This window comes from Scatophagus argus, chromosome 10 (assembly GCF_020382885.2).
Source record: "Scatophagus argus isolate fScaArg1 chromosome 10, fScaArg1.pri, whole genome shotgun sequence".
Classification (NCBI taxonomy): Eukaryota; Metazoa; Chordata; class Actinopteri; family Scatophagidae; genus Scatophagus; species Scatophagus argus.
Window position 1 is genome coordinate 2,684,515 of NC_058502.1, and position 26,903 is coordinate 2,711,417.

The following is a 26,903-nucleotide window of genomic DNA, read 5'->3' on the forward strand; positions in this document are numbered from 1 at the left end:
GGGAAAACCAGAGACATCTTGCGCAGCTTGTTTCTGCGCATCAGCATTAGAATTTCAAAGTAGCTTTTGATTGTTTGATCTCATATCCAAAAATGATTGTTGGTTGTAAAAAAAAAAGAGAGAGTGTGAGGAAAAAGCAATTAACATAAGACTGTGGTTCTATTAATACCCAGTTTTCTCTGTAGTCTTGTGGCTGGTTGTGATCCATAATTAACAGTGAAGAGATCCCATTTTCACCTTCTGCTGTGGTTCCCCACTAGACCGGCTCTCAGGGGAGCAGAGGGGAGCAGTGAGCAGATGATACATTTCTAGAAAGAGCTACTTTATTTTCTATTATTACAGCCTGACACAATGGATATGACACCTCAGACAGCATGATTAGTTCACAGGTGAGCCTTGGGTTGATCACAGTTCAAGATCACACAAAAATGGGCACAATTATCACACAGCACGTTGCCACAGATGTCGCAAGTTTTGGTGGGAACTTGCAGATGGCATGAGGGAATGCCCACCAGAGCTTCAGCTCTTGACTTTTTTGTTCGCTACTATAAGAGGATCTGACAGTACATCCAGCTGGCTTCAGCACCACAGACATGTAGCTCCAAGTGCTCCACATCCGGCTTCTTCACCTGCAAAATCGGCTGAGACCGGCCACCCATACAGCCGATGAAACCGCAACAGAATTTCAGAATTTTTAGTGCGTATTGTGATCAGCCCAAGGAACTCTTGTTCAATAATCATGCTGTTTAGCTAACATCTCGATATGCCACATGCCATATTCCAGGCTGGCTGTTAACGGCTGGAAAAACTTAAAGTTTTGCTACTGCAGCTTCTGTGTCAGCTCATGCTAACAACTCCTCACTGCTGCCAGGGTAAAGGAAAATAATCCCACCTCCCAACCACACCACAGTTTATGTCAGACTAAATGATGAAGCAAAATTGAATTTCACTCTTATAATTAAGCCTCATAGTTAATGTCAGCCTCATAGATTTTATTCATAGAGTTAATTCTAAGATCTCCCACTTGACAAAAAGAAGTGCAAAGGTGTCAACAGACCAGTGACGAAACCGTTGCAGAGCCCCTTTCGCTGGCAGTAACATCTGAATAAAATCCAAGCTGTTTTGTGATTTGTTAAATATGGGAAATCTTTTCAATGTAGAGATTAAAAAGCAATATGTTGTGCTGCTATATTTGGAGCAACAGAAGAAAAGCCGCACACAATGCCGGTTTGAACACACAAGCTGATCAGTAATAGCTGCTCCTCCATATTGCAATAACAATATTTGTGCATTAGGTATTGCGGGTGTATTGACCACCTCTCTGACGAGCCCCTGAGATGCCTGACAACTGCAGTTTATCTCTGTAATAATCAGCTCAGCATTAGATACGTCAACAGAAGCAGATGATGAAAACACAGCATTCGCCTCTATTGATTAGCATTGTTCATTTCTCGCTCGGTGATGCAGGAGAAGTGAGGCGAGAGCCTGCAGAGCTCGCTGTGACCAGTGACAAAGTTACAAGAAGGCAACAAAGGTGGAAAATAAAAGGCTTTTGTATGTTCTGTCACAAGTGATACCGCGGTAACTGGAGGTCTGGAGGTTTTCCAGGAAAAGTACAATGAAAACAGCAGTTGAGGAAATGTCACCTTCTTCGGTTTAATCAAACCAGTGTTTGTTTGGATCAGTCCAAGTCACCCAATTTATATTAAACAATTCACCGACCTCCTCCCCCAAGTTCATACACTTAACCAGGAAAATGGCCTTTCGGTCCTCGAAATGCTCAGTCGTTAATACGGAGGGGCTGAGGTTCACCACTTTGTGAAACACATGAATGTATAATGGATATCATTAGGTGGGCTCAGGAGCCCGGTGTCAAACTGTCGTCGATACAGTTCGTTTGTAAATTATTGTGTTCTGTTTTTATTTATGATTTACACAACAACCCAAATATTTTGGAATCGAGGACGTAAAACTGAGTTTTAATTCCCATGCAGCCGGAAGCAATGGTTGCGTGAATATAAACAACAGATGCAATGACATTTTTCAAGGAGAAAAATCTGACATTTTGAACATTTGGTGTGCTTGTTTCCTGGAACAGGCAGTGTTTCTGTTTCAGTCAAATGGCTTCTGTGCTGACACTTGACTCGTTAACACAGTTTGCATTGTGGCTCACTTGGTGACAGCAGTTGTATTCAGTGATGACATTTTTAGGGGAGCTAAAAGGACAAATGTAGAAAGAGTTTCCTGTAGTGTAACAACTGACTGGTGAAGAAAATGAACTAATCACATTTTTGAAATGTCATGGTCTCCCTCTAAGGTTGGCTGAGTGCCATTACTCAGTAAAATCTATTACATTTTTTTTTCCTTTTCTCTTTATTCAGCATGTTTGAACTGCCTTAAAGTGAAAGATCAGGCTTTGAGGGCATTCCATTTGCTTCCTTTGTGCCAGTCTCGATGAATTAATTATGTGATGAAAAAAGTGACCAATTTCATTCCAAATAGGACATTAACTGCAGATGATGATGGGAAGAAAGTGAAGTTTAATTGCCAGAGTTCCTACAATGATGATTTCTCCCTCAAAGGCAGAGTTTCCATTTATTAGATCCTCTGTTATCTAAAGGGCCCTCAGGATGAAAGAGGGAGGGAGCTGGAGAAAGAGCAGGAAGTCTGGGTAAATAAACCAACAGTGTAGTAAACGCAGCATTGCGGTTCTGCTGTGATACGAGCCTGGATCCCATTAATAATGTAGCCCAGTGTCAGCCGGCCTGACAGCAGCTGGCTGCTCCTCACACTGGGGAAAACAAGGCAAGAGAAACTCTCTGCTAGTCATGCAGGTGTCAGTCACTCCAGTGCGAACATGCAACCCGTAATGTTCACATTACGCACAAATACAAAGAACATGCCAAAACAGTGTTCAGATGCAGAAAGAGGATGCAAACACAAATATGTGCATACACAACCTTTATATCAGCCTCATTAGTTCAGTTTTCAATGTTTTGTTTCCCCCTGTATTAAATTATTCTTTGGTCCCCAAAAAGTGTTAGAATCTGCAGTTTCACAACAGAACAAAATCATCTGAATTTGTGGGAACATACAATACAGATAAAAGTAAGTCAAAGTAAATCTGTTTTATCTGCAAGTCACAGTGACAAAAAAGTGGCATCAACTTCTCAGCGAGAGCAGAAAACTTTCCACCAGCTAAGCACATTATGAGGTCTCCTAATTGAAGCGAAATCTTCAAGAGAGAGAGAGACCATAAAAGTAACATATCATATTATCAACGTCAACGATCAACACCACTTAATTTGCCCAAGAAGCAGCAGGGTTTTCTGCATAATGTCAGAGCGGCAGCAGTGGCAGGAGGAGGGGAAGACAGAAACCAACAAGTGTATTTAAGCACAATAGCTCCCTGTGGAGCATGTGCGGATTACACCAATAAAAACAGACTATTATGGTTGCAGCTCATAAGCATCACTGATTCCTCCCTGATGACTCAAACACAACACACTATATAAAAAATAAGGCATAAAAATATGAAACAAGTGAGACCGGGACTGTGGGTTATTACTGAGAAGAAAATAGGTTGGAGCTGGCGAATTGATTTGGATGTAAATTGTGCATGTATGGGAGGGGTCAGGAGTAAACATGAAATGAGGCAGCATCTGTTGAGGCTTTAAGTGATATATCACTCCATTCCAGTTCGTTTAGCGTCACTTCGTCTGAGTTAATTGGTTCATGACGAGCACTAATTAAAGGGGATGGCCTTGTTTATCGTCACGGCGACGCTCGTTAAGCGGAGAGATGATTTTTTTTTTTTTTTTTTGAGGACCGGTGACATTAACCCACCCTTCACTACTGTGGGTGGGCTGGGGGGATGTGTCAGTGTTTGTACTTCGATTTGGCAGCTGCATCTCCCAGCTTATGTGCAACACAGTGAAGGACACAAACAGCTTGACAACATGTAAATAAAATCGTACTGTGCACACACACGGACATACGTGAAGACGCTCATTACATACACAAGCTGATGATGATGATGATGATGTGTCCTACCTCTCTACGTCGTGAGGCCCAGCAGGTCTGTTTGATTTTCCAAACCACAGCAGCAACCAGTAAGAGAGACAGGAAACAGCTGGAGAGAGGAGAGGGACGCAGGATTGGTCAATCAAGCGATCAGAAATCAATAATCCCTTGGCAGTGCATGAACAAAAGACATATTCAGTGAGACCAGCGGAAGCCAGTTTGATGACAGGGGATACATTACAGAGGTGAGGTGCCTAACAGAGTTTAGACAAGGAGAAGAAGAAGAGACAAGAAATCATGGCAGACGGGGACAGTCTGTTTTACAATGAGCGCTTAGGCTCCTCTTAGTTCCGTGAAAGAATACAGTTTTATTTTCTTGTTTAACATGAACAATAGGCACAAAAATTTGTCATTTCTTGAGATTTTGTGAGCTTTTTTTGTTATTTAAGAGAGCTTATGAAAATGATCAAAGTTGTTGCTTGTGCCTTTACTGGGAAATTTAACACTACTCAGGGTCCCTTATCTGCATTACTCACATAACAGTTTATATCATACTCTTAGTAGTGTGTAGTTGTCCTTTAAAAACCCCTTCAAGTGCAAAAACGAGAGGGAAAAAAAAACAGCTACAATAAAACCATCGAGCAGTATCTTCACACTAATTTACTACCCTCAAGCTCTACTTTTTGGAAAATAAAGACGACAAAGGAAACAGGAATTCTTGGGAATTTGGTGGCAAGACATAAAACCGCAGTGACCACAGGCAGCTGGGGATTTCAGGACGGCAAAAGGGCAGCAAGGGGTCAACGAGCAACATGATGCTCAGAGAACAAAGAACAAGGTCTCATGTACACACAAACCACACACAGCCTCAAAGTTCAATGTCTGGAGGGCGAAGTTATCTGGCCAAACACAAAGCTCCTCTTCTCAACCAGAACTTCTAACAAGAACTCAAAACAAGCGTACCCAAAGACTTAACAACAGGAAGTCCCTGAGAAACTGCTGAGGACAGCAGCTCTGAAACAATCCTCCTCTTCATCTGTCTTTGTGTGTGTGTGTGTGTGTGGGAGATGTGTCCTCCTGTGTCTCTGTGACGATGACAGCGTTGTAAAGGGTATTAGGGCTGTAATGAGCGTGACATTTTCAGCCCAGTCTGCTGAAGAGGCTGCAGTCACGGCCCCTTCAGTCCACAGCCGACCTCTCAGCGGCTTTCAGACTCATCGCAACCAGGAAAATCCCCTCTGGTGATGAGGACAAGATGCTCATTGCTGCTGCTGGATGAAAACCTTCCAGTTTCAGGACTTTTTTCAAGATAATGTCATAAGTTTTCATCCAGCAGACGTGAAAATGCCCTGACAAGTTGGACGTGTGCACCTCAGAGAGGTGATTCAACTGATGACCTTTACCATGACTGACCATAACCTTAAACTCTAAAATCAGACCGCCTTTCCCTTTGTGTCTTGAGGGAGTATAATTGGCAGCCAAGCTTCGTTTATGCATCAAATTCTTGTTTCTTCCTAATTTCACTATTACTTGTTTCTGAAATTGTTTAATTGTGTCTGTTGGGAAACACTTAACAATGCAGTGTCTGGTTCTGGTACTTCCATTTGCTTGAGCTGCTGTTGCATTAGCGTGTAGCTTGTTCATGGACTCAATGGGCCAGATATCAGATATGGCCGGACCCACCCAGTACACTGAATATTCCCCAGAACAATTACACTAAACGTAAATACCCTTAATAACTTCCCCCACAATGATTTTCTGTCCACCAAACATACCTTCTAAACCCTTCACTGGCTTGGACTCAATTCCAATCAGGCCCAAGATTCCCCACTCAGACTGAATTACCTTAACTTGCTGTTAAAGGGCCACAGGGCCCATGCTTAGCCATCTAACCAATGAAGCAGAGTGGCTAATTGTTGCTATTACTGAGACATTAGGGAGACAGGGAAGGAAGGGAGGCTGCGAGTGTCCTGTGGGTTTGTTAACACTCCACTGAGCCTCTTGATAGGTTTGAGTTTAAGACCATTCTGCCACAGGTAATAAGCAATCGAACTGATTAAACAAACGGGAGGTGGCTGAGAACGAGTCTGTGAGAGTGTGTTCGTGATTGTGTGTGAGGTTGTGTTCCTGATCTTTTAAGTGACGTTGGCTTGGCTTAAACAAACAAAATCCAAAAGCACAGTGCATACATAACACACAGACGCAGGAGAACACAGTAAAACATCTGAACCCCGGCGGGCAGAGCGAAAAATCAATAAGCTATTCGCTGAACATGAGCCACAGATAGCACACAATCGGAAACAGCTTTCCATCTGAATAAGCAGCAAATCAGCTCTCTGTGTAGAGACGGGCCTCCAATCCTGTGGCTTCGCTTCCTGTAATGTTTTCAACATTTAAACTTTTATCTCTTGTGTCTTTTCCTAACTTTTTTTCTTCTTACCTTTGCGTTTCCGTCTCACCAAATGAGAAGCATGTGAGTTAAGTGAAGTGAAATTTGCCTGTGAACCAGATGGCTACTTTACATATCTAAACATCCTAATAAACCGTTTGCTGTCCCACTCAGGGATGCTTCCCAGAATTGCACTCTTCAGACTTTCAGTCTGCAGACCCTGAATCAGTTTCACATTGTCTTTTCCCTCTGTGGAATCATTGTCCACAAGGCTGATTTTGGTTTGATGAAATGCGGTGACTAAAACTCAGACCAAAGTGAATGTCTTCCGGATGTGTGCCTCTCTGCTAGTTGTGCTAATGAGTTTACTTTTTATTTCCTCTACAATGTGAACATCTGTCCCATCCAGATGATGATAAATTTAGTAGGATCTGGGCAGACAGAGTCTAGGCTGGATCCTCTTTTACTCTGCACTTCATGTTAGTGTAATTATGTATTTCTCATAATGACTTCTAAGGAATTTCATAAAACAAAAAAAATAAAATATAAATAACTGGTGGGAACTTGCTAGACTACTTGTCTTTTCTTGCATAATTCTTTATATTTTGTAGTTCTTGGCTGGTTTTCTCTGGTATTCTACTGCTTTTTAGTTCCTTATTGTTTACTTCCATTCTCTTTACTGCTGCTTCTGTCTGATGCATGTCTGTCTGCTTTGGGAGAGAAATCCTGCCTGTTTTCACTACTTTGTGTTTGGATTTACAATGACTGAATGACAGATAATCTTGAGATTTCTCACATCTTTTATTAAAGTAATATTTTGTGCGTGTGTTTGTGTGTGAGGGGGGATTTTTTTCTTCATCTTAGTTGAAAGTCTGAAGACAACATGTCGGGTGACTCACAGCGTAAAGCTTGCTGAAACAAACAGGTGATTTTGGGTTAGTGTGAATAAACTTGAGCCAAAACAGCCAAACAGGGAACAGGTCCAGACATACTGCGTCCTTGAAGGAAAAGATACGGTGACTGACAAGTTTAAACACCCCCACAACTTTAGGACAAATGACTGCAGCTTTAGAAACGATGCCAATTCGTAAACAAAATACAGCCACAGCAAACACACTACAAACACAGAGAGAATGCAAAGTCAAAACACATAAACCCCTGAAAACAAATGCAACAGAAAAACGCTGCAAAAAAAGGCCTCTAGGGGGAGCTCTAAGTGGAAAGGCCAGATTTTCAAACTGAGAGAGTTGTCTTGTTGTTGAATCGGGAAGAAGTTTTCATTTTATGTTTGGCAGTAGTCTTTTTACAGTATTTCAAGAGTTTTAGATCCTGTTGCTCTCAGTTTGAAATCCTTAAAAAGTGCTTACAAAAGATATTTGAGCTAACTGACTCTCCACAGTGGCTCGTGGTGGACGTGAACATCTCGAGATGTTACGGATGGTCATTTTGAAATGAAGTGAGAAAGCTCAGGGGAGACTCACGAGCCACTTAGTGCTGAGCAGCTTCTCCTCTGTTTTGGTAAAGAGGCAGGGAGAGAAAGTGATTGCTAATCAAGCGAGCGAGAACTGGGAGTAATTGGACAAGGCTGAACTGCAGTGTCACCAATTAGCATTTTAGACTGTGGAGAGCAAAGACATAAATGCTGTTTAATTATGGCCATTTCCTTTTTTACTCCCCCTTCTCTGTGATGAGAAAGAATAGATGAGGAGGATGGATGGATGGAGGGAGGACAGAGACAAAAGGAGGGGAGGAGAGTTTTTCACTTTTAAAAATCTCTCACAGCGAGTAGAACAGACACAGGAAGCAGCAGCTGGGCCTAAAATGCAGAAAAAAGAAATAAAAAAATCAATATTTAATAAAACACATCTAATGTCCTCTGAGTCATTACCGCGTTGTAGTTAAGCTTTGAATTATGGCGTCACACAACAACACACTAAAAGGCTGTGGCAGCAAAGAAGTGACGCTGTTAGCTGAACTTTTCTGCTAAATTTGAGACTTTTATCTTTCTCCTTCTGCCCTTCCATGTTGCCCTGCTAGCTTTAATGCTACTGCAGATGTTTGGGATTTCATTCACTCTGAGTCACTGATGGAGCCACATATTTACTCAAGCAGTGATGGAAGCAAACCTGTCTGCTACAGAATGTTAGTACTGGCTTTTTTCTTAGTGTTGGTTAGTCAGTGTTGGTTTTTTTCAGTCTTTCCCTTACTTTAACCAAGGGCTTTGATTTGCTCCAGCCTCTTCAGCTCCTCCTCCTCCATACTCCACCAAAAAAACAAAAACAAACAAGCTTTTCTGGTGCAGCATAAAGCGACTACAGCTTGCATTTCCTTGCGCAGCCCTGTGTTATAGACTAATAAATGAACCTTGAAATTCACTGACAGCGAACGAACAGCCAATAAGTTCAGCATGAACATTCAGCTTCAGCAGTGAAGTTTGCAGATATAAATCCAGTGTAAGTGTGTGTGTGTGTGTGTGTGTGTGTGTGTGTGTGTGTGTGTGTGTGTGTGTGTGTGTGCGGTGATGAAACACCTAATCTGGGCCAAATTGTGTTTCTTTCCAACATGCTTGCTTGATGACAGACAGAGACATCAATCAATAGACTGTACAAACAGATCTACTAGCTCTCACTCACTTTACTTCCTTCTGTATCTGCTGCATATCTTTGCTCTTATCTTCCAGTGCCAGACTGCATCTCATCACTGTGCCCTCTGCCTACAGGCCAACACACACACCCACTCACATACACGCACGCACACACACACACGGAGTCATGACTCAGGCTCTTTGGCACCTCAGTTCCTGACCACATCAGCACAGCGGAGCTGAAAGAAACGATCATGCATGCACCCTCATACCTACGCCGTGTAGACCCACTCACAAGCCTCGGCACCTAAGACGTGCACTCGACCCACAGTGCAGTGTACATGGACAAACACATCCTGAAGGAGACAACAGGGAAAAATGTGCCTCCTGAAGTCAGTTTTGAGTGACTTTTCTCAAGCACATTGATCCTTTGTGGAACTGAACTGTTTGACCACGAGTCTCTGCTCTCATTTCCAGTTATTAGGAATTGCTCTATTTGTCGGATGTGATGTGAGTTTAAACATCAGCACATAAAATACACTATATAGACAAAAGTACTGGGCCACCTGATCGTGACATCAACAGGGATTTTAAAGACATCTCATTGTAAACGCACAGACAGCTTTGCAGCTCTAACAGCTTCCACTCTTCTGTGAAGGCTTTCCACAACATGTTGGAGTGTTTCTGTGGGAATTTGTGCCCATTCATGTAGCAGAGCATTTGTGAGGTCACACACTGATGTTGGACCAAAAGGCCTGGCTCACAATCTCCGTTCCAGTTCATCCCAAAGGTGTTGGATGGGGTTGAGGTCAGGACTCTGTGTGGGCCAGTCAAGTTCTTCCACACCAAACTCATCCAACCATGTCTTTATGGAGCTTTGCTTTGTGCACTGGGGCACAGTCATGCTGGAATAGAAAAGGGCCTTCAACAAACTGTTGCCACAAAGTTGGAAGCATAGCATTGTCCAAAATGTCTTGGTGTGCTGAAGCATTAAGATTTCCCTTCACTGGAAGTCAGGGGCCGAGCCCAAACCCTACTTTTGGATTTGAGCATACATGATTGTTATTATGCCATCAGTGCATTAGCAACCTGAAACTTAGGCAACTGAGACCTTTCCACTGTGGTAATGCTACCATAATACTTTACATTATATAACAAAGGACGTAAATAAACCAACAACAAATTCAAAAAAGTCCTGTAGTTGTAGCATATAACCTTTTATCACTGAGAGTCTGGTGTAGTAGAGAAGAAGTAAGTAGAAGAAGAAGAAGTAGAGAAGTAGAGAGCAACCCATAAACAGAGCAGTGACTAACACACACACACACACACACACACACACACACACACACAGGCAACACCGAACTCTCCCGGCAAAACTTGACGCTGTCCCCTACTGATGACATCATCCCTCTTTGCTGGCCCTAAAGGTCGCTGATGTCCGGAAGCCGGCTGTGGGCACAAAAATGGCTCACTTCCTCACATGGCTGCACAGTGACACAAACACACACAAGCGTGGCACACACACACAGGAAGCAACCCACACACACACACACACACACACACACACACGGACAAACACACATTTGTCTGGTGTTGTAGCTGAGTGGCAGAATCTTGCCTGAAGACAACAGACTTCATTCCAGGCTTCTTCCCCAAAACACTCTCTCATTATATCCACTGTCTGTCTGTGTGCATGACGAGCTGCAACATAAACGTCTCTCACACAGTCCAAAAATAATCTCTGCTTTATCTCACTGGTTTTCAATGGACCGCAAGATTTAATTATTAAACCTGAATGCCTTACACCTGAATAAGCTTTGATATTATCACACAAACTCTGCTTCAGGAAACGGGCAAACATCCACACACACACACACACACACACACTCAACAGAATGTTGTCCTGAATCTGCTGTTGGCCATTAAGCAGCTCCAGGATCAGGTCATCCAAATCACAGAAAAATCCTCTCTTAGTGCCAGTGGCATCAAGTCATGCACATGCTTCTGTCCACAGTGAGCTTTATGGAATATCCTGAGGAACAAAGATTGTATGCGCCAGCTGCTGCTTCTCTAATTGCTTCACTATGTTAAGTTTGTTTGCATAAACACTTTTCACGGTGTGTTCATACAAAAAGCAAAGTGAATTTTTAACTTTCTGCCATAAACATGAATTTGACCACCAGACAGTTTGTCTCGATTTACCCCAAACAGCCCATGTGCTGTTTGGCCCTCCTGAAAATGCTTTGGCTGTTGTCAGTTTGATGATTTGCAGATCAAAGGGCATATTGGCTAATCCAAGTTAAAAAGTTAAGGCTTCAGTAGCATGTGGTGTCAATGCTGATATTTCAGTGTAAAGCAGGTCTTCAGTACATGTTGAAATATAGTGAGTGAAATGTGGTGAAAATAAAGATAATTCAGAATGCAACCTGTGACATGTCCACAGCTGTCCGAACCAAGTTTAATCTCCACTAGTTAATTTGACTCCTTTCGACCGACAAACATGAGCTTGTTGATGCTGTTTGCTAATCTTCCAAAGTGTAAAATGAGGCATTTTTCTCTGTGCTCTTTCTAAGCAGACCAGCTCACACGGAGGAGTTGCCCCACAGTTGTGCCTGCTGCTGTTGAGCAGATGCAGAAGATCGCCCGAGCTGCTGGGGGTTAAGTGTCTCGCCTGAGGCTGCTGCCACCGACTATAAGTCAGTGAGTTCAGGTTGTGGCCCAGTTGTGGAAAGAGCCTCTGGGATGTGTACCGCTGAGCAGTGAAGCCCTGTGAGGAGCAGCCGCTTGCTCAGGCAGCAAAATCAACACAAACTGTAAATATGAGGGGGAAAATTTACCTGAAGAAGGTGACGAAGAACTGCACCAGGTCCATGATGCTGTTGTGCTGAGAGAAAGCAATCTGGAAAAGAGAAAGACCAGAGAGGTAAGAACTTTTGCAAAGTGGACATAAACCAAAACAGAGTCGTGTCTTCTAACCAAAAGTATCACATCAGTAATGTTGTCTATTTTCAATAGGATGAATAACAGCTAAAATTCAGATTTCCTCTCTGCATGTGATTGTACTGTACATCAAATATGAAGAATAACCAGTGCAGTTTCCCACGGCCTGACATGACATGTGAGGAGTGCTCACATTAAAAATATATTTATTGAATAAGCTCAATCACAGCAGAACATTGTGACTCCAACAAACACAGAAATAACAAGCCTCAAGTTCAATATGACAAGAAATACCATTTTTAAAAAATATTCTCTGCCTGATATAAATGACTAATTGTGTAGTTCCCAGTCTATGTGCTCAACTATGTAACTGTCTTCTTCCACTGAACACGGTTACGCAGTAAAAGATTAAACACACCAGGCCATAGGTACGTGATGGATCGTTTCGACTTTAATAACTGTGTATCTTAAACAGAAGGGGAATTACTTCTATTCTATATCATATACTATTTCACACAAAGCAACCAAAACACTCAAAATTCAGTGAGCCTTTATGCAATCCTGCTTCCTGTGTTATAGTGAAACTGATGCAACAACTGTGGATGAACATCTTCCTTCCCTCAGGCCAATGTTCAGACCTCTTACATAAAGCCAGCATTGTTATTTTGGCCAAATTCTCCCTCACATGTTCTCCATCTCCTTATCGGCCGCACACGCTGAGAAGACAATGAGAGCCACCACCTGTGTGCTTGGTAGGTTATTATGAGATTAGCCTGTGAGAAAAAGGCTTCTGGCCTTTTGTGCTCTCCAGCATTCTGCAGCATTTTGTTCAGTTGAACTCTGACAAACCTGCTGGTTGCTCCAGCACCAATAAATCCACTCATTGCACCATCCATCATGCTGGTGCAGTGTGTGGGCCTGTGCTGTCCTGAGCCACAGACCACAGATAGTAGGATTGTTTTAAAGGTTCAATGCAACCAGAGTATTAAAAAGTTAACTACATTTAGTCCTTGTGGTATTTAGTTAAACATATTGTGGTTTTATTCTCATCGTCCAGTCAGATTAATTGGAAGGCGGGGCCCTCTGTAGTGTGGATGGCACAGTTTATATTCGCTTGGAAATGACAGTCACGGAGAAGAAACGTGGTTGTTTCTGGATACCTCAAGCGATACGACTTTACCAGCCGTAATTACCACATTTTGAACCAGAAGCAGCAGGCTCGGAGGAAAATCAAGATCCTTCTGTTCCTCTGGGGCTCACGGATGTTAAATCTTTTCTTAAATTAGAAAAAATAATGTTCTTAATTTTTCTTTTTTTTTTTTTTTTTTTTTTAAATTTTCATAGAATTATTCATTTAATTTCCTGCTTCTTATCTGGTCGCATTTCTTTGTAGGGTTCTATTTTTCAAATATTCATTACACAATTTTTACTGTAGTAGTATTGTTATTTTCTATACAGAGACAATTTGGTTTTCTTATCAAAAAGGTCAAAAAGAATATACTTGCAATTTTCTTTTTTAATTAAAAAATATCTTTTTTTTCTGAAGTTCCCAAAACAGTTCACAGCCGAGTGATCTTTCACATGTTTCTCACTGACACACTGTGTCGTTTTCTAATCATATTTCTGTTTAATTCTGACCTCGTGACAGAGTTTGTGGCATCTCAGTAGCTTGTGAGTCTTTGCTGTTGCTACACATTGGGCATTGGGTTCATTGAGTTATTCTTATCCCCAAACCTGTGAAAGTCAAAAACTATCTGCATAAATAAATACCACCACAACTATGTGCAAAATTTTCCTGTGCATATTTTGGGTGAACCGAAACTTTAAATAGAACATTTTCCATTTCAACTAATGAAGGGTCCACACACACCACAAAAAGCACATCAGACAAAACACTTCTCTCTATGTATGTTCAAAGAGTACACATTAGACTGTATGTTGCACCATTAAAATAAAAAATTAAAAAAAATATTTCCACTTGTTTCATCAGCATACACACCCTCCCTTTGCTCACAAATCACTACAAAAACTGCTCCTCACCTCTCACCTCATTTTATCCCTCAAAATCGAACTCTGCAATCTGTCTTCATCAACAGCCGTGTGTGTTCACTGTGTGTGTGTGTGTGTGTGTTCACTGTGTGTGTGTGTGTGAGTGTGTGTGTGCGTGTGTGTGTGCACACCTGTGTCTGTGGCTCAGTGTATGAGAGATGCCCCCTGCTGCTGTTTCAGAGCAAAGTTTTGGCCCTCAGCAATGAAAGCCTCCTGAAAAGCCATTGTTGTCCATGTTTACACTCCCTCATGTTAAGAGGATTATTTATTACAGACATAATTGATTTTCCGTTCACTTTTCTGCACTGTAGGAACAAAACAGAACAGAGTTTTCTGCTGAGGCAGAACAGTTAGAGGAGGATGTGCATTCTGAGATAAACGTGCACAGCTATTGCTAGGATACAGCTAACCATGGCGGCATATCGTAAGAGCCAAGCTGAAGACCACACGTGGACCAAAGGCGGTTGGTTAACCCCCGGATCCTGGGCCACACAGATGCCACACGTTCAAAAGCAAGTGGCCGTGTTCATGGGTGGGAAATGCTGAGTTGGTGTCATGTCTGTATCAATGATGTGATGTGAAGTGAAGAAGCGGTGGTTGAGGTTTCAAAGCTCTGGAGAAGTAACGTGTTAAGATAGGACAGTGGAGTATCAGGGCCAGCTGAAGTGCACAAACCCATTAGATCTCAGTTCATGTGGGGGCTTCCTTTGGGAGGTATTCATACTAAAATCATATCAATCAGGTGGCATCACTGACCGTTTAACAGTCATAAATGTATTAATAAGTGATTGCCAGTTGGGAGGTGAAGTTCTCAGAATCTCAATCAACCAAATAATTAAAATACAGCTAACTTTGTATGTGTTAACTGCCACCTTTATGGATTTAGTTCTGTTAGGACATGTGAAACTCCTTGGAAAACATCACCATCCTGGCTATCAGAATCAAAGCTGATCGTTGACATGACCAAACCAGGCTCTGTCATGTCAAATCATGTCATTCATTATTTTCACAATGCAAACTATGCCATGATAGTTTTCAGATTACTGTGGATGAGGATATCAGTTGTAACATGTTGTCGGCTGTCAGGATTAGATAAGTTGAAGCTGCAGTTTGACTTCATATGTTTCTCAGTGAGCTGTTTCATCATCCCTCTCTGGCAGACCTGCACTTGTTTTTTAATTTTCATGTTAGTAGGTGAACAGATACACTGGCTTAAAGTCTTTTTATGAAGCTTTAGGGCCAGAATGTGGTGCAGCTGAGGCCACTGATGTGACATCACCTGATCCTCCTAACAGGTGGACTGCATTTTAAAACCAGTGAAACCCCTGAGCAGCACTGCAGCTAACAGGCACTATAAACTATAAAAACACTGATCACAATACATCTGACAGCAATATATTTCTGGCATGTTCAACATGGGGATACCTTTAAATGGCCTTAATAGCCGGAAAGGCTGCGTCTTTGTCTTTGGTGATTCCTCTGAGACTAGTTGTGCGGCAAAGAAAGAAAGAAATGGGGCAGAATGGGCTTAAGAGGTTTACCGGCATTTGTGCAGCAGGTAAAATGGCCTGACAGTGAAAAACCTGCAGAAAAGCTGATTCTGGTCCAGAGGGACGCAGCATTAATACAGGCATCAGGGAGAAAAGAGCCTGGCTTTGCATTCAGCCCTCCAATGCAGCAATTTACATCATTACCCCCTGACAATACAAAGACTTATTATGGATGTACACACAAACACTGACTCTGGAAGAACAAGAAACACATACATACACATATACTGTATGAAAATGGATAAACACACAGTCAAAAACTAATGCAGCAAATTCATTCATTCATAAAAGACTCAAAAACACAAAATAGACAAATTGTGAACAACACAGACTCTGATATTCCTCCTAATTTATCTCTCCCACACGCACACACACACTCACACACACACACACACACACTTTCTTTCACGTGCCGGTCCCACAACCACTCCAGCCAACAGCCATCATTTCAATTTACAACAACTGCAGTCGTTAAAAACAACTATAATCAATAGGCTGTTTAGACCACACCCTTCCCCTCCTGTTCCCCACAGCACTGCAGAGCCGCAAACACAACAAGTCTGACCCCATTACAAACACACAAGCATGATGTACATGATGTACACACATGACCACATGCAAAACTTCACACAATCCAATGCAACAGTCCTGAAAAATAAGCTGTACTTGTGCCGTGTTTAATTCCTACTGAAGAATCTCTTTGATGGTCATATCTGGAGCTAAAGTTTTTGCTTGTTTTGTTGCATCAAGCTAAATTCTGCCTCTCAGCAGAATCATTTTGTTTGCACCACATGTCAGTACCATGCTGCCACAGTTACACATTACTTCTTTAAACAAAATTATCACACAACATATCAAAGGTAAAGTACTTTTCTTGATAGTGGTGCAATATGAGTTGTTTGTAGCCTGCAGCGGCTGATAATTTTAGCCAATAGCAGACAGAGCAGCTCATTTTCATTTGGTGACGTGTTTCTGGCCTCCTGTAGGTCCAATATTCATCCTTTTTTAGCCCTGTTTATTTGGTCTCTACAGCCTGAGGGAAATGCTAAATGCTCCCTCATGTTCACCAGCCAGTCCCTAGATACTGCAAGTCTGCTGCTTGCTGCAGAGCAGGTGTGTGCAGTCGGCTTTTTAGAGCTTTTTTAACTGTTAACAGGCGCCAGTTGAAGTCAAAGACGACACTATGAGAGCAGTAGGACTGAACCAACGCAGTAACATTGTGGCCAAACAGCGAAACAATGAGCTGAAACCCAACGTGAACCGGTTGATATTTCTCTGCAAGTTCATCGCTATGTGTCACCCCTTTCACGTTTTCATTAGCAATGTTATTATTTGAAATATTTCAGTTACTGCCACATTTGGAGCCTCTGTGGGATGACTGTAACTGCTTCCACAGTGTTGGTTCTGATACAAAAGGTAATGAATACAGCTGGGAATTCTTCAACACGGACAAATCAACGCTGAAATAACCAAAAACAAACAAGAAAAGCAACTGGATTCCTTTTCTATAGAATATAATTGTTTTGAGATCGGAGGTCAAATAAGTGTTTTTTGTTTTTTTTTATCTTGAAGCTAGAAATGCTATTACTACATGAGAGAGTGTGAGAATAAAAGACGGGCAGTGAGGAAGGAGACACAGGTAACAGATGAGAAGAACAGAGATGACATAAAAAGGACTCCAAGGACTCTGGTTCTGTAGTCCAGTCATTACTGAAGGCCTACGGTGGCCCTCAGGGGACAAGAACACAAGCTACGACAGCAGTAGACTGCTTTTTTTCCTCCCTTAACCCTGAACTCAGGGCTGCTTGTTAAAACCTGGAAAGAGAGAAAGTGTTTGACTAATCAATAAAGGAAGGCAGAGACAAAAATGGAGAGAAAAGGGAGCAACGACAGGAAGAGGAGGTAAAGAAAAAAAGAAGAGAGGGACTATGAGGTGAGAAAGAGATGAAGATGAGGAGAGAGGCTTGAGGCAGAAGATGGATGGAGGAGCAGGAGAGAAGACGATGTTGGGTGAAGATAAAGCAGCAGCACGAATCAGTTCATTTCTCATCTCCCTTAATCATCATCAGGGCTGCAGGCTGCAGGCTGCTCACTGGGTAAAAGGCAGGAAGCAAAGCCTGGAAAACCAGTTCATCACTGGGACAGAACTGATGGACCCTGACTCACAACTACAGCTGCTCACAGGAGCCATTTTACCTTCCCCAAAGCCTCTTCCTCTACGACGGAGAAACATGGCCGAAAACCAACGTCACAGCTGGATGTGACCACACCCACCTGTGATGTAACATGGTACTGCTGCCCAGCACAACTCATCGCTGCATCACACGTTACCACGAGGTAGAAATGTGGCTGGATTATTAGATTATGTTGCTTTTTAACGTGTGACAGTTAAACATTAATAGATGACATAATAACTGGAAAAAATAATAATGAACAGCACTTTGGCTGGAACCTGTATATGTCCAAAATAAAACAAGCAACTTTGCTGTCACTTCAGTCTGCTGTAACTGTTTAAGAAGCTTTTAGATTCACTGTGATTTGCCAAATAAATGTATGTAAATCCCCTCTGTTTAATTTTCTCGGATTCAGTCTACTTCTCACCAACATGCTTTCCATTGGGCATTTCAGCCAAAACCTAATATCCAAATGTGCATCTTAGTGAAAGATCAAAGCTGAAATATATTAAATTCAAGTGGTCCAAAGTGAAAGTGTAGAGAGATAAGGACAAAAACAATAACAGCTTTACTGATGTTTACAGCCTCTACCTGAGAGGAAAATGAAATGTGTTCAGATGAATTTCCCCACTTCCTCTTGCAACTTTGGGTGGCTTGTGTTTGCATCCTCTCACAAACAGATTTAGAGACAGTAGTTTTTCACACTGTGATCTTAGTGGAACATCTATTGTTTTAGTCCTACACAAAGTAATAATACCTAGGACACACATGTTAACATTAGCATGTTAACGACTGTAGATGTTAAATTTCCAGGGGCTGAAATGTGTTTGGCACACGCTCTTCCTCTTCATTTGCGTATTCATGAGGACCTAATGACCAAAGTGAGGCAGTTGCCAAGTGCCGCCTCCACCTACGTGGTATGCAAATGAGAGCAGCTCTGCCATATGTGTGCACTTGTTAGGAGAGCTCACAGATGTAGCTCCTTTTAACAGGTGCTTAAGGCCCACTTCTGCAGCTCAAGCACGAGTAACAAACTACGGTGAAAACGTAACATGATATGATCCCAGAGGAGACAGGAAGCCTTCCCACTTGACACTTATTAGTCTGATTTCCATTTGTTTCTGCATTTCTGCTCAATGTAGAATCAGCAATGTCATCTTCTGTGTTGTCATGTTCAATTATATCCCTCACTATTCAGTCACCATCACTAACAGTCAAAGTGACAGAGCTTTAACTGCAAAAAAACAAAATCTTTCATAAAAAATGAGTGCTAGTATGACCTACAGGCCCTAACACACACCCTGTGTGTACTCCCACACGACCGGCCTAAATTGTTCTGATGTTGCTGATGACTGCTGCTGACTTCCTGTCTGGTTAAAAGGGCAGCACTCAGTCTTCACTCTTCTCTTGCGCCCTATGGAACCTAATACTGTCTCAATGAGGTGCATCAAATAGACCCTGTGTGTGTGTGTGTGTGCGTGTGTGTGTGTGTAAGCTTACGCTGGTCAGACAGTTAACCGTTTCAGCTTCTGTTTTAATCCAATAAAGGGCACTTTGTCACTGACATGATCAGAGTGTGTGTGTGTGTGTGTGTGTGTGTGTGTGTGTTTGGGGGGGAGGTGGGGTTATCTATTTAATGATGGCAGGCGCAGAGGATAAATAACTGACTGAGCACAGAGTGGCAAATCAAATAAAGCAACCAATCACGCCAGCCCTGAGTTTGTCTGCAACAAAATGGCCGCTCACCTCTGACAGAAGGCTTTTAATCAGCGGGACTGCAGGCTGTGAGGCATGCAGGGATGAGCAGAGGCAGGCAGAAGACGCACACAGACAGAAGTGGGTTGAGAAGGGTTAGGGTTAGGGTAGATGAGAACAAAAAAGGGTGTTGTTTAGTAAAAAAAAATACAAATGAGGATTTAAGAGAAAAAAAGTGTTTTGTTTCCTGCTGTCTTTACTTTTTTAAATCCAGCGTCTCTGAAACAAAAAGAGTGCAAACAAAGGGCTGTTCGTCACTCGAGATAACACTTAACGCTAAATTACAAACACGAGATGTTCACATTAGAAACAGCTATGGTCTAAAGTTGTAGAACGTCTGGCTAAATTAACAGTTCTTTCAAAGCAGAAAAATGAAGCGAGAAAGTGGGTCATGTTCCCATAATGTTTGTGGACTCGATCAATAAAACATTATTTTGGATTAGAAACGAATTCAGGCCACTCCTAGTTTGAGGAGAAATTGTGTCAAAATGAACAAATTACAGTGATGATCCATATTTCCCTGACATATCTTGTACTGTGGTTATATCGATATTGCTGTTTGATACAGCTGACATTACACATTTGAGTTCTATTGATTCTCTACCTTCATAAACAAAACCTCTAAAAAATTAGATGAATGAATGTCGTGAAAGTGAAGCTCTAAAACGAAAATAAATGATCAACAAATTGAATCAAACTAACCTGTGTCTCATAGATATTTACTTTATTTAAATTTTCCGTTTAGTAACAGTAGTCAGTAGAGAACATATCCCTCCTGAAACAGAGATGGAGGTTTTGGTGTGTTTGCAGTAAAATGGATCCTGATGTTGTAACTCGCCCCTGTGAGTGTTAAACCAGGAACACTCCGGTAAATGTCGTGTCACGATGGCGAGTGTAGGAGAGCGAGGACCGAGGTGCAAGGTCAGCATGACAGAACCAATCAAAATCTGTTCCAGCAGAACGACCGATCCCAACACCTCGTCCTGCCTTCCAACCAGCCCCCGACTCTCCGCTGACGTCAGGACGCCGCCGGGGAAACACTCACAGGTCACATTAGTGTGTGTGTGTACACATACTATATGTGTGTGTTCTCACGTATCTAGATTTTGCAAAGCGGGGACATTTTGTAGAGAGTCTGTCCACCATTTTAACCGAAATATCAGAGAATGTGCAAACGTTGAAATTCCTCCTCTGGAGACCCTGAATCCCCACAGACATTGTAGGCCTCTTTGTCTATGAGGACAGTTGGCCTGTCGATGTCAGAAGACCAAAAGGTCAGAGGGCCATTAAAATCAGAAGAAATGAAAAAGTATTCCACATTTCCTGACATGTGGCCAGTAGTTGTGTTGATCTGTTGCCGTGAGGTGTTCGCACTTTGTCTCCTCCTCTCTCTTTGTCCTTCATGTTTGTTCGTGTGTGTTTGCGTACACCTGTCTGTGTGTGTGGCTGCAGGTCTATTAGATCAAATATATCAGACCGGGTCATTACCAATTCTCAGGACAATTCCTCATCCTCACCCCGTTCTGGCGTCGGAAGCCACCAAGGTCATAGGACCGGACGCCGAGTGCTTCTCGCATTACACACAAGCACATCTGACATGGCAGCAAAATAGGCCTCATCGTGGTAATTATCATATCACCTTTCAACCAGCAGATATATGGAGCTCTGATAAAGTAGCATTAATGGGAAATGCATATGAGGGGACGATCGATGGACAAATGACCCATAACGAGGTGCAGCACTAAATGTTACATTTATATACACCAAATGGATGTGATAATACAAGCTGATTGGGATTAAGCTTCCAAATTATGTTCAAATCATGTGGGGAGCTGTCATTCATTACGTCTTGGCTTTCATAAAACATTCATTACAAAAAATACATTTATCTGAATTTGTGATTTTTTTGTGTACAAGCTAATCATTTAACATGACTGGACTGAAATGGTCAGATGTGTATCTTACTGCTTTTTATGGCAGTAGTACACTATATAGCCAAAAGTATTAGGACACTTGACCATTACACCAACAGGGCCTTTAATGACGTCTCATTCTAAACACACAGACAGCTTTGCAGCTCTAACAGCTTCCACTCTTCTGTGAAGGCTTTCCACAACATGTTGGAGTGTTTCTGTGGGAATTTGTGCCCATTCATGTAGCAGAGCATTTGTGAGGTCACACACTGATGTTGGACCAAAAGGCCTGGCTCACAATCTCTGTTCCAGTTCATCCCAAAGGTGTTGGATGGGGTTGAGGTCAGGGCTCTGTGTGGGCCAGTCAAGTTCTTCCACACCAAACTCATCCAATCATGTCTTTATGGAGCTTTGCTTTGTGCACTGGGACACAGTCATGCTGGAATAGAAAAGGGCCTTCAACAAACTGTTGCCACAAAGTTGGAAGCATAGCATTGTCCAAAATGTCTTGGTATGCTGAAGCATTAAGATTTCCCTTCACTGGAGGTCAGGGGCCGAGCCCAAACCCTGAGAAATAATCCCATACCACACCTGAAGTCACACCCACTCAGATGGCACACGTCTCTGATGCATTCAGTCACCTTCCAGTTTGACCTTGTTTATTGGTGACCGCTTAATGAGATGACTGCTGTCTGTGACTTAATGCCCCATGATGGACAAAACAACTAAAAAAGAAGGTTTCATGGCCCCAGACTCTTCATCATCATCCCTTTCCTCTTCATTGTAAGATATCTGGTAGAGTTTTGTTTTGTGTTTAACTGTAGTAAATATTTTCATACGATGTCTTGCTGGTCTTGTAGTGTTGTTTTTTCGATCTGTCTTGCTTGAGACTTATACTATAAATGTTATTCAAATGTCAAATTGTTCAAAACAAGCTTCACAGTCATGTCAATCATGTCTCCAGGATTATTTTAATTCCATATTTTCCCTTTAACTTTTACCTGAGTGCTTATGTAACCGAGGAGCTACTGTACTGCTCCCCATTCACCATTCTCCCATCCATCTGTCTATTCATCAGTCCATCCATCCATCCACTGCTTTATGTCTTTATCTGTCCCCAGACCTGCTGTCCCACTCCCTCAATCTGTCAATTAGGCAGTCTCCATTTCCTCCACACTGGACATTTTGACTGTACGGGAGTCTCAGCATCAGTTAACCAGCCAGCCTGTCTTCACTCTCCCCTAATTTCTCCATTCCGTCACTTCTTGACTCCATCCATCAGCACACACCCCGCACCCTTCGTGACAGTCATCTTAAAATATCACCGCTAAAAGTCTACTTCAATTTAATGGATCATAAGGCTGCAGCGTGAATATTTAGTGTGTGTGGCTGCCGCCTGGAGATTTAATCCGGTGCTGCATAATTGATGGAGCGACATTGGAGGACTCACAGATCATTAAATGTGATAGCAGATTTGCCGAACGCTTTTCAGAATTGTTTATGTTCAGCGTCCTGTCAGGGCTACATGTTCTGCAGAGAGACAGCTCCTGAAAACTGGAGATGATGATGATGATGATGATGAAAACTGTACTTTTTGCTATAGCTTGTTCAACTGCACATGTTTTTATGATGGAGATTCAGGATATTAGCTACAAGTTCCTGGCAGATTTTTGTTTGCTGTTGATATTTGTTTCTGACCTTAAATAAGAATCCTGTTAAAATGTCATCATTTCAACACCAAAATTGAATTTTTTCTTTTTTTTTTTTTTTTTGCTAACAAAAAAAATAATAAACCAACCTTAATCTTCACTAATTTCAATCTTCTTGAAGATAAATATAAATTGTATCAGCTAATCTAAAAATTGTGAGTGAATTTCATAATATTTCCACAGCAAGCCAAGATTAATATAACAAATGTCAGTTAATTGGAAACCAATGCGAGCAATTTTGTAAACATTAGAAACGTCTTTGGACTGTACTGTGAACGTAACATGCAGTTATTTTGAACAGATGTGTTCCGATCCTGCATTGTGCACTCTCTGATTAATACTAAAACTTTCCCAAGGAAAACTGATTTACAGTGTGGGCACGGAAAACGGAACCAGGAAAATAAGAACAAATTAAAGACACAAGTCATTTAATACTTGCACAATGAAGTGCATTTACAAACAGGACTGTGAAAGACTGAAGAAAGAAAATATAGTTAATAGTCTGAACCCAAAAAAATGAGAATTCTTTGAAATCTATGTACACTGGACACTCAACCTCACTCTGGTGTTTTCCTTCCTGTTAATCAAACACCTGCCATCCTCACCACCATCATCATCATCTCCCGCTTCTCTTTCTGTAGCACAATCTGGAGCCATTAAACAAAACAAAAGAACTGCAGACTGACTGTGGAAATACTGCGACGTTCCTGAAGTAATCACAGCAGTGATCTGTGCCTTCAACCTTTTTATATTGTATTTTAAGTGCACTAAGTGCTCAGGAAAATAAGCAACTGACTCCTTTTCCAGTGCTGGTAGACACGTTTGCCCTTCTGTTTTTGTTCTGGTGTACCAGGCTTGTGGCTACAGAGTCATGTTATCTGTGAATGAATGCTAATTGTACCCTTCATCACCGAAGACAAAAGCCAGATGTGAGCGGATGTTTTCATCCAGCGTGAAAGGAGCTTTAGTGATTTCGCTGTTGAAGTATCTGTTTATCTCTTTGTGTCCTTCTTTCTGTGTTTACATGTTTGCAGCCTGCAGCACTGAAACAATTAGTCGATTAATGGGGTTAATTAATTTGTTGATCTTTCAGCTTCTCATGTAAGGCTTCATCGCTTTTTTTAAAGTTTAACGTGACTTAAATACCTTTCATTATGATTGGACAAAACCAGTATTTTGAAGAAGTGAGCTCAGGCAATGGAGACTTGCGACTGTAAACTGGTTTTGCTGTCATTATGTTTCACCCCCACCCACCACACACACACACACACACACACACACACACGCACGCACACATCTCAACCCCCATGTAACCCTTCCTGCCTCCGAGCCGCCTCTGACCTGGATCTTGATTGGCCAGCTGAAGTTGGTGACGTAGACGTAGAAGGTGATGTTGTGGTGAAGTCTGAAGTTGAACTTTTCACATGAGAAGCTGTCACGGTGCTCCTTGATGTTGGTCCTCGCTATGATGGGCATCTCCTCACCTGAGATGGTTCCAGCTGGGAGAGACGGAGGAGTAACATGAGAAAAATACAGCAGAATAACGTGTGAAAATGACATTACAGACTTTAAAGGTTATAGAGTAGCTAATCAGTCAAGCACAGAACTGCTTTGCCATCCGAGCAGCCTTCTTGCCGTCTTACTTTAGACACTGAAGTCAGCAGTGTTCAGTGTCTATCAGCTGGGCAGGCGCAGCTCTTATGAAGAAGACAGCAGTGATACCTTTTGAGGCTGGTTACTGTATTTCAACAGCATTCACTTACTGTTGAATGACTTAGTCTAACCTCTCTATTTCTGGTCTAACAAATTTCCAGAAATGTTGTCCCTCACTGCAGGACTCAGTCAATATATGCTGATAGAGGACTTTGTTCAGGTGCCCCCAGCACTACAGCAGCAAAAACAACTTGCCACTTTAAGAGTTTAAACTTTAAAACAGCCACATGAGAGCGGCGCAATGAGTTGACCTGCCAGCCGAGCTGCTTTCAGTGTGAATAACCTTGTGAAAGTGGTAAGTGAGCAGGTCGGATGAAAATAGTCCAGCTTTTAAAATGTGAATGCTTGCCTTTCATCTCAAGCAGGCAAATTATTTTCATGACACCTCGTAGTAATTCAGAGCAAGCTAGTAAATTTCTCTTAGCGCTAAAGTGCTCTGATTTCAGTATCCTTCAGTGCATTATCAGCAGTTCTGTGTTAATGGCCGAGTTTTTCAGACATTGTGAATAAAATATTTTTACATCATGCTTTATCAAGGCCATTAAACACTAGCTAATAGTCTGCACACAAACAAGGCCCACAGCCCCAAACTGTGGAGACTCTGGGCCCCAAGACACTACGAGTGTGAGAACAGATTGCTTTTATCTTAATTGAAATCAGGAGGGAAAATGTATAAAATGCCCTGTGCCAAAATTCAAAACAGCTTCTGATGTGTTTTGTCAGGAGGGGGAATCCCCAGGAGGCGAACAGGAAGTGGGTATGACCATTCTACTTCAGGAAACTTGGCCACAAATAAAAGATACCGACGGTGGGATGTCTTTACAGACCGTCAGCTAAATGACAGGGCTTCAGAAACAGATGAAACAATCAACCTCTGTGTCAAATTCAAGTTACATTTTACATTACACCTCACCTTAGTTTTCATCATACAACACTGAAATATCTGATTATGAAGACTTTTTTTAATCACAGTGACATTATTTCCTCCTTGTTAGCTTAGATTTGACAGAAATCTGGATGTAATATGTTTCAATATAGCAAGTGTTGGCTGTTCTTCTAATTCAGCACTGAAAATACTGAAATAAAAGAGTTTATCTAATGTTATATGTAGTCTTTAATTAACCTTTCAGCAGCGCAGCAGACCCCCACTGGTGTTTTCAGATATTCTGGCTTATTGGACCTCTGCTCAGGTTGAAGGTGAAAACCAACACGGTTTTTTAACTGGGTGGGGGGAATGTCGTAAAAAGAAGCAATTGACGCCTTTTCCATATCGAGTAGACAAGTTCAACGTTCCTTCTCTTCTTTTGCTGTGTCACGTTTGGTGTCACAGTACAAATCAGCAGATTGTGTACCTCATCAGACTGCAGTCATCCCAATTTGTTTAAATTGGTCAAAATCAATCACATTCAGAAACAGACATTTTTCCATTTTTTTTGTCACGTTTGCTCTGTGGATCAGCACACCTGAGCTACCTTTTCTGTGTGTAGTCGTGTGCTACACAAATGTGTCAAATGCCATGTGTGTTACACTGTTGTTGAGTGACAGTTAGAGCTGAAGTCATAAATTAACTGATAGAACAATAAGCACAAATGCTTAACCTTACTAGCTTCTCATGTTTTTAGGATTTATTGCTTCTTTGTCTTATGTGATTGTGTACTTGATATCTTTGGGTTTTCGACTTCGTATGAAACAAAACTATTTTGGACATTTTCTGAAATCTCAGGTGGAAAACAAATCGTTAATCAGACTGATCAGCGCAATACTAAAACACAGTGTGTATCAGCCAAAATAAGTCAAATCACCTGTGTGAGTTGGTGTGTGCTGGTCTGTTTTTATTGACTACTCCAAACAGGTGAAGAAAGCAAAAGGCCTTAAGGAAAATCAAACAAAGATAAAGCATATAAATACGTGAACGTGTCCTCTACCTGTCGAGCTTAAGGACCAAGTGATGTTGAGGTTGAAGTTGTTCGAGGCGTTGATGGACATGTCGAGGTTCTTGTTGGCCTGTGCAAAAAGAAAAAAGAAACAAACAAAGTTTTTGTTACTGAGCTGGAACAACATTGGTGAACATTCTTGTTACTGTTGTTACTTGGCTTATTTATTG

General features: G+C 41.8%; 1 protein-coding gene and 1 long non-coding RNA gene across 4 annotated transcripts in view; one reads left to right on the top strand and one right to left on the bottom strand.

Moving 5' to 3' along the window:
* Nucleotides 1-26,903, bottom strand: part of atrnl1a (attractin-like 1a) — a 191,881-nt gene that overhangs the window by 69,530 nt on the left and 95,448 nt on the right. For 2 of the 3 annotated variants that reach the window (XM_046401866.1, XM_046401865.1), the window contains 4 exons: nt 26,725-26,803; nt 24,428-24,585; nt 11,834-11,895; nt 4,054-4,132 (listed from right to left, as the gene is read on the bottom strand). In XM_046401866.1, coding sequence (XP_046257822.1) covers nt 4,054-4,132; nt 11,834-11,895; nt 24,428-24,585; nt 26,725-26,803 — 378 coding nt within the window. Of the gene's footprint in view, nt 1-4,053; nt 4,133-11,833; nt 11,896-24,427; nt 24,586-26,724; nt 26,804-26,903 lie in introns of those variants that run through there. The other variant, XR_006844511.1, reaches the window with a different exon arrangement.
* On the top strand, nt 11,498-16,949 carry LOC124065938. The gene is made up of 3 exons (XR_006844513.1): nt 11,498-11,919; nt 15,121-15,122; nt 16,568-16,949. It is a non-coding gene; the product is annotated as an uncharacterized LOC124065938 (long non-coding RNA).